The sequence below is a fragment of the Lolium perenne genome, chromosome 4 (assembly GCF_019359855.2).
Source record: "Lolium perenne isolate Kyuss_39 chromosome 4, Kyuss_2.0, whole genome shotgun sequence".
Taxonomy (NCBI): Eukaryota; Viridiplantae; Streptophyta; class Magnoliopsida; order Poales; family Poaceae; genus Lolium; species Lolium perenne.
This window is the reverse complement of record NC_067247.2, coordinates 374,052,100-374,060,204: the sequence shown is the minus strand read 5'-3', so window position 1 is coordinate 374,060,204 and position 8,105 is coordinate 374,052,100. Positions and strand designations below refer to the sequence as shown.

General features: G+C 48.9%; 1 protein-coding gene across 1 annotated transcript; it reads left to right on the top strand.

Annotated features, from left to right (window-relative positions):
• The first annotated feature begins 1,416 nt into the window (after nucleotides 1-1,416).
• On the top strand, nucleotides 1,417-3,080 carry LOC127325679 (cytochrome P450 89A2). The gene has a single exon (XM_051352495.2). The coding sequence runs from the start codon at nucleotides 1,474-1,476 to the stop codon at nucleotides 2,893-2,895; it is 1,422 nt and encodes a 473-aa protein (XP_051208455.1). The 5' UTR covers nucleotides 1,417-1,473; the 3' UTR covers nucleotides 2,896-3,080.
• Nucleotides 3,081-8,105: the final 5,025 nt, after the last annotated feature.

The window sequence follows — 8,105 nt, the reverse complement described above, 5'->3', positions numbered from 1 at the left end:
GGGACACATCTGTTTCAGTCGCGTCCCCCAAACAAAAAAAAATTAATTTCTAACGGAAAACACTGGAATTCATTCAAATTTGTTATATATTACAAAGATTTAAATTAAATTTGACTAAATTTAAAATAAAATAAACTTATGGCGTCTGCCGGTGGCCGGAGCTTTCATAATAGTGGAAGAAATTGTAGTCCTCGTCGTGACTGCCGACGGGCGCGTCGGCTGGTTCGTCCTTCACCGCACCACTAGGAACAGCCTCGGCTTTGTCGCACGTGAGCTCGACGAGTGGCCTGCCACTGTCGCGGATGGAGAGGGCTCCCACGTGTTGTGGTCGTCCAGCGACGACATGAACACCGCGTTGAATCCCAGCGTGTCATCGGGTCGTCGCTGCTTGCGACAAGGCGTTGTTGGCGGAGGAGCGTCGCCATCTCATCCTCTTCATCCTTCACCTCCGGCTTGGGGACAAGGAGAACGACGCGGCCACAAGTAGCCAGCTTGCGGATCGAGATGTCACGCCACTAGCACGCTTGCGTTGGGGCGCCGGTGTCTGGTACTCCTCCTTCACCTCACGCTTCGGCACGTGGTAGGGGAAGACACGGTAGGACGAGGTGGAAGGCGTCAAGCACGCCGGAACTGAGGAAGAAGAATGCGAGAATGGCAAACGCGAGGTCGTCCCCCTCGGAAGCCAAAGCGATGGCGGCATCTCCAACCGGGAGGGGGGCGCCGTTGCGAACGGTTTGGACTCGCTGAGAAGGCGTGTTCTCCTTTTATACAGCGGCAGCAGCCGAAGTGGCGGGAGAGGGGGGTTGGTCGCAATTAACTTCGGTGTGGATGCCCACGCGGCCATGTGTGATATGAATCTTCGCTGCACCGCCTGGGGAAAGGACATGACTCACTGGGAAAGCTACGCGGCCATTACGCCGCTTGATTAGAGGTAGTCGACCAGTTAAACCCCACGGGCATGCATCTGCGTCGCTGACGATGCTGGCCTACCACGTGTGATGCGGGTTTTCGTTTTAGCCGACGTCCCCGCAGGCTGCAGCGTTCCTTCTGTAGCGGGGATGAGCTTGAGACGCTGGACATCATATTAGACCGTGCCAAATAAATAAAAAAGACTTTACAACGCGTGGCTGGGAAGGTCAAACTCGTTCGGCACGCCTCAATTTCCTAGTGAACGTTTTGAGAGACGTTCGCTGGAGATGCTTTTAATCACAAACGGTACGTAGTTCGTAGAAGATCATTTGTCTTAACATGCTCAATCTTCTGGCTTACTGCACACACTGTTATGCACCAACTGCTTATATTTTACAAGACTTTGAACCACTTTTGATCGGTGGCAGAACTTTCAATCACTCGCCGTACGTGCATGCCGGGATGCCAGTAAAGCTAGCTAGGCCATCGTCTCTACATAAAGACATCTAGACACGCACGGTGGCACAGAACCGTAAACAAACACTGCCCTAAACCACTAATGCAATGGAGCTCCTTCTGCTCCTTGCCGTTGTTCTCTTGGGCTTCTTCGCCTCGATCCGTCGTCGCAGCTACAGCGCTAGCCGGCGTGCCCCTGCTCCTCCAGCTCCGCCGGCCGTCCATAGGGTCCGCGACCCTGACGTCGCGCACCGCGCACTCGTCGAGGACGCCGACGGCTTCTCGACCCGCCCGGTCATGCCCTTCTTCGTGAATCTGGCCAAAATGCGCGGTGGCCGACGCAACGAGAACATAAGCACCGTGCCCCACGGCCCGCACTGGCGTGCTCTTCGCTGCAATATCACCGCCGAGACCCTCCACCCGTCGCGCCTTGGGCTTGGGTACCTCGAGCCGCTGCAGCGGGAGGCCATCCAGGACCTCGTCGCTGCCCTGCAGCCCGCCGGCGCCGTGCATGCTGCAGGGGAGCAACTAATACGAGACCACATCCGGTCCGCCGTCTTCCGGGTCATCGCGCGGCTCTGCTTCGGGGACAGCGTCGACGAGTGCCACGTGCGTGACATCTGCTGCCAGGTACATGGCATGCAGGTTGCCATTGGAGAGATCAAGCCCTCGCCTCGCTCCTCCATGCTAGCCAAGCTCGCCCACTGGAGGCGTCAGCGCCGACTCTTGGCCTTTCAAGGCCGGGTCAACGACCTGTGCCTCCCTCTCATCGGGGCACGGCGGCGACGGCCACGCGAGGACGGCGGACTTCGACCGTACATCGACACACTCATCGACCTACGTGTCCCGGAAGGGGACACGGAGCACGATGGCCGGCGCGCTCTCAGGGACGACGAGATGGTGGACCTCGTGCTGGAGTTCTTCGGCGCCGGCACAGGTTCGGTGACGGTCTGCCTCGAGTGGACTCTCGCTCACCTCGTAGCCCAGCCGGACGTCCAGGAAAAGCTACGTCGTGAGGTCGACGGCGACGCCCCCAGCCGGAGCCAGCTCATGCGTGGCATGCCGTACCTGCACGCCGTGATTCTCGAGAGCCTCCGCATGCACCCCCCGACGCCGATGGCCCTGCGCCACGTCCAGGCCGATGCCGCCGCGGGGGTGCTCGTCGGCGCGCCGGCCAACACCGACCTGATTGTGCTCTTCATGCTGGGGGACATGGGGAGGGATAGCAAGAAATGGAAGGACCCCAACGAGTTCCGGCCGGAGCGGTTCCTTCCCGGAGGCGAGGCGGAGAGCGTCGGCCCTTTGCCGAGGCGCAAGGAGACGTCGAGGATGATGCCGTTCGGCGCGGGGCACAGGTTCTGCCCGGGCGTGGGCCTGGCGATGCTTATGCTCAAGTGTTTCTTGGCTGCGCTCGTGCGTGAGTTCCACTGGGCGGCGCCGACGGACGCCGTCATCGACCTCACAGAGCTGGACGGCTTCTTGAAGACGATGAAGAAGCCACTCTCCGCGAGACTCACTCGACGCACTTAATCATCCTTCTCAGATCTTACTCCAATAATTAGTTGGCCTGCATGCATGTGATATCTACTGTGTGTAATAACTGCAAGGCCTCCAAAAGTTGTTGCATCATTTTCCACAACACTTTTACTCACATCATTAGCGCTTTGTTGTTCGTTCTCATTTCGGATCTCTGCACATATGTCCGAAGTTACTGATCCTGCATGTCCTCCTACAATCGTACTGCACTAGCATACTAGCATGGTGATCAACCTGCGTATAATCCATATGAATATATGATCAGTCACCGTTTGTTGATCCAATGTGGATCCAGCAGCTGCATGATGGATGTCACCCACTACAGTACTAGCATCTTGATCATCGCAGCTAAAAAAATGACTCGCGGTTCAGACACTGCAAAAGAAACCCAAAAACAGCATATTCCTTATACTGGCCCACAGTCAGCTTTTTTTCCCCTTCTTCTTCCTCAATATATCTTTTCTTCCCTGTAGCCCACGCCCGCCCCCAGCGCCGGCCGCCCCCGCCCCCACCCCGCGTCGGCAGCCCCACCCCGCCTCCGTGCCGGCCGCACCCGCCCGCGCGCCGGACACGAGCTTGCCCGCCCCGCGCTCGCCGGCTGCTCGGCCGGCCACGCCCCACGGCCGCCCGCGCCCAGCAGCCGCTCCCCCACCGTCTCCGCAGGCCGCCCTCTCCAAATTCCGGTGAATTTTGGCCCTCACTCCGGCGATTCCGGCGTATTTTGGTAGTCTCCGGAGGTTGTACGGGCTGAAGTTTCGTTGGCGCCAACGTGAAAGTCGGGATGGTGTTCGCTCTCGAAAGGCCTCGCGGAACTGGTTATTTGAGGTTTGCACGATGCGAATCGGGGCGGCCCGGATTTTCTTTTGGAAATGGGGGTTCGATGCGGGATCTGAACGGTCCCTTTTTTCGCCTCCGAACCGGAAATCGGCGGTTATTATGCGGATGGGGGTCGGATGGGGGATCTGCTAGAGATGCTCTTACTTGGTAATCTGTTCCAGTCTCGGCACGGTTATCATTAGCGCACATTTTAGTGTGACTAAAGCTTGACTGCTCCATTGTTGGGCTCAACTACAAATTTCTCGGTATGATGTCGCTGCTGCTTACACATTCCACAAAGAAAAAAGTCCAAAATAAACCCTGGATTCGTAGCCAAAAGATAAATCGAACCCCTAAGTCAGAATCCTTGGCACTCTCAACTCTGTGATCCTGGTCTAAATAGAACCCTGAGTTAGCTTAGGCTGAAAAACGCTAACATGGCCGACGTGAGTGTCATAGGTGTGCCTGGGAGAGAGTCACTTAACGGCTACACGCATCCCTCCGTTACGCACGTTGTGTGTGTGTGAGAGAGAGAGCAACCGGGGAACGAAGCTAGGGTTTCCTTGCGTGGTCGGTAGTGGAGGCGATAGCGGAGCGCGGGGCTGCTATCGGCACACACTGGCGGTGGAGTACCGGAGAATTTCATGGTCATCGGAAGCTTCTTCCACGCCTGGCTTCTACGCAAGTTCAGTAAGGAGAGGAACAGAAGCGAGGTCACCAGTGTTGTATCGGAAAAATTCGATGGCGTACGAGCCGATCAAGCTCTGCAACTCCAATCCGGCGAGGATGGCTCCTAGAAGGATTTCGTGGAGCGGCCTTGAGGTATTAAGCTTGCGTCGATGCGATGGTGAGTTATTCATTGTGTCTACCCCCATTTTCTCTGATTAATTTCCATTGGCCAAATTGCGCAGAGCGGTCGTGGTTGTGGGTATGTTGAATGGCATATCCGCCATTGCCAAAGTTCTAGAGTGAGTTGTTTGGTGACTTGCGTGATGAAGTGTGGAGGCTACGCGCTGTCGAGTTATCGCTCCTCAGGTTGTAGAAGAATAAGTAAGAGATGCATGAACACAGGCCAGGCTTCAGGCTATGTAAGATCAGCTGAGCAGATAGCTGCTATGAAGGGGAAATATGAAAATCTTATGTTAGCTTTCGATGTGTTTGTGTTCGGTTTAGTGGCAGGGAAGATGTCCATGCAGTGAACAAGTGTAAATGTAGTACTGTCATGTCTACATGATATTGTGAATGTAGTACTGCAACATAAACATGTTTGTAAGCAATGCACTACTGTCAAGTTAATGGTGTCAATGTTTACATTTGAAATTTCTGTGAATATATGTGATGCAAATAGGACAGCGTAAATAGTTGAGAGAAACATCTTTGACTGTAACATAAACTGGACATGAGTATAACTTTCACAACAACATAAACTAGACATCAATGGAAATTTGACAGCAACATAAACTGGAGAACTGCATTGATAGAATCTTAACACAACCAAAAGAAGTTGCAACATTACACACTGACCCATGTTTGCAACATTACAAAATGAGAGGAATATTTAGGTATTGCCACTTGCAGTGAAGTAGTGATAGCTGGGAATTGCAGTGGTGTCCTTTTCTACTTTTTGACACCACTTCCACTTAGCTCTATAGTAGTTGAAATCTTGCTGATTTGATGCTTTGGCAACAGCCCAAAACTTCTTTTGCCACTCATGTGCCATGTGCTTCTTCCTCCAGTAAGCATAGATGTGTCTAGCACACATTATGTGCTCTGCTTTACCTAGATAGTTCTTCATATCATTTATGGGCCTCTTTTGTTGATCATAAATGAACACCCAACCATCTCGATTATTATTAATGTTGAGATCTTTAATTAGCAGTCTAATAAACCATTTCCAAATTTCATATGTTTCCATCTCAACCACCACACAAGCTAGTGGATACATTTGATTACTTTCATCTCTAGCAATGGCACACAACAATTCCCCCTTCATAACTCCATTAAAAAAAGCATCCATCCAGTCCTATGACTTTCCTACATCCTGCCTTGAATCCTTCCTTCAATGCTTGGAAACAGGCATAAAAAATCTGAAAAATGTTCAGATCCATGATGGTAGGATCTATACAAATAGCCAAAGTGCTTCCTTGGTTGCTCCTTAGCAACTCCGACTGGTAATCAAAAACCCTGGTGTATTCATTCTTCATTCCAGACATGAACTTCTCCATCACAAGTTTCTTAGCATGCTTGCATTTTGAAGGTGTCACATCAGCAAACATGTCCTACAACATTGTTGCTTTCATAATATCAATCTTCCACATTGGATTTGCTAATATGAAATACTCATATCTCTGGGCAATAACTTTAGCAGTCACCAGTCTGTTGTCTCTATTTTGTGCACAATGATGCTCATCACTGAAAATGATAATCTGGAATCTGGTTGATCTTGTTGTTTTTGCTGCATACATTAGCCGGGGACAATTCTCCCAACCACACTTTTCACTCACTCTATCAGCCTCTCATTTCACAAATGATATTCTTCTCTTGGTAACAAGTCCATATTTTTTCAGCGCTTTGACTAGCTGACCCTTGCTTCTAAACACCATAGTCATTAGAAAGTGGGGAATTTCAGTGGCACTGTTGTACCTTGGGTATTTTATTTTCCTCCTCACAATTTGTCCATCCAAATCTTCATCATATGAGTAACCTTCATCAGATGAATCAAAATTCATGTCTTTCTCTTCTCCCTCTAATTGTTCTTCCATGTTAGCAACAAGCTCAATTGGATTTGGAGCTTTAGAATTCATTCCGATCCAACTCTTAGTATCCTCTTCTTGAATTTCTACCATGCCTTCTCAGCTCCACAACGTCTGAATTCTCTCCACCGTCCTCACTGTGTGGCATATATTCATGGTCAGACTCAGAATCTACACTGTCGATTTCCAGTTGCTCTATTGCATTTCGCACTGATATTCCAGTCGGCTGATGGTCCAGTAACAAATATCGTGTGGGGCGACATGGCCTTTCGCACATGATTTCTTATACAAAAACATTTACGATATTTCACCCTATCGCACACGATAAAGAAACCGTGTGCGTTCTGGAGGAGGATCGTCTACCCTTTCATAGCGATGGTTAGGTTTATCGTATGTGACGGACCATTCCAGCCGTGTGCAACGGCCCGATCTGTACTAGTGAGCCAACGGGATAACTTGCAGAAAAGAATTCAATTTTTCATTGTTAAACATATAATCATTCCAAGTGTTCCAAATGGCTCAAAGTAAAGCACAAACGCCAACTCTGATTTGCATTTTATCTTTTTTCGAGACACTTGTTAGCCAATTCCCAAAAAAATATGTGACATTAGCGGGAGGAGAAATATTGAACACCATATAAGCAATACGTCACGTCATCTTTGCAAAGGGGCAAGGAAAAAAGAATGTTGTATAGTTTCATATTTATCACAAAAACAACATTATTTTATCCATTGCTAATATTTCTTTTCGCTAAGTTGTCTTTGGTGAGCAATACTTTATGATATAATTAAGAACCATATAAAAATCCTAATCTTAAGTGGAACTTTCATCTTCCAAATATATTTGTGAAGTTGTTGTGTATGGTCATTCATGTAGTCCTGATACAATGACTTGACCAAAAATTTACCAAATAATGTTAACTTCCGAACAAAAATATTTGGTTGTGTGGACAATGAATTCACTGAGTACACAAGTGCATCCATCTTTCCTATGTGTGACCAATAATCGCATGTCCAAAACCTATGTTTAAAGGTGTTTGCAACATAACACTAGCAACCGAAACTTTATTTGTTTGCACTATGTTATCTGAGGATGGTTATTGCTCGGAGAAAGACGTATTCCCTATCCACTTATCTTCCCAAAAACGATTGTCCTCACCATTACTAACTGTCAAAGAACCTTGTTCAAAAAAAAATAGATTTCAGAAGACCTCTCCAGAAAGGTGAATTTGTAGACTTTACCTTCACTTGGGATGAAAATTTAGAATGGAGGTATTTGTTTTTTTTATGAGTTATTGCCATACCCCTTGCTCATTAAGGAGCTTAAAGATCCACTTACTCAATAAACATTTATTTTTAATATCCAGAACCTCCACTCGAGGCCACCTTGATCTTTAGGTCGGCATATGATGTTCCATCGATTCAGTGTATACTTCCTCTTATGGCCATCACTTTGCCAGAAAAACCTAGACCTGAAGTAATTGAGTATTTTCCTAACCCCATTGGGTATTTTGAAAAAAATACAACATGCACATTGGTAACCTCGTTAAAAATGAATTAATGAGTACCAAACGATCACCATAAGATAAGAGCTTTCCTACCTAGTTTGCGAGCTTTTTCTCAAGGAGATCCTCCA

Excerpts from the sequence above, each read along its gene's own strand:
- LOC127325679 (XM_051352495.2), top strand. The coding sequence starts at position 1,474 with ATGGAGCTCCTTCTGCTCCTTGCCGTTGTTCTCTTGGGCTTCTTCGCC.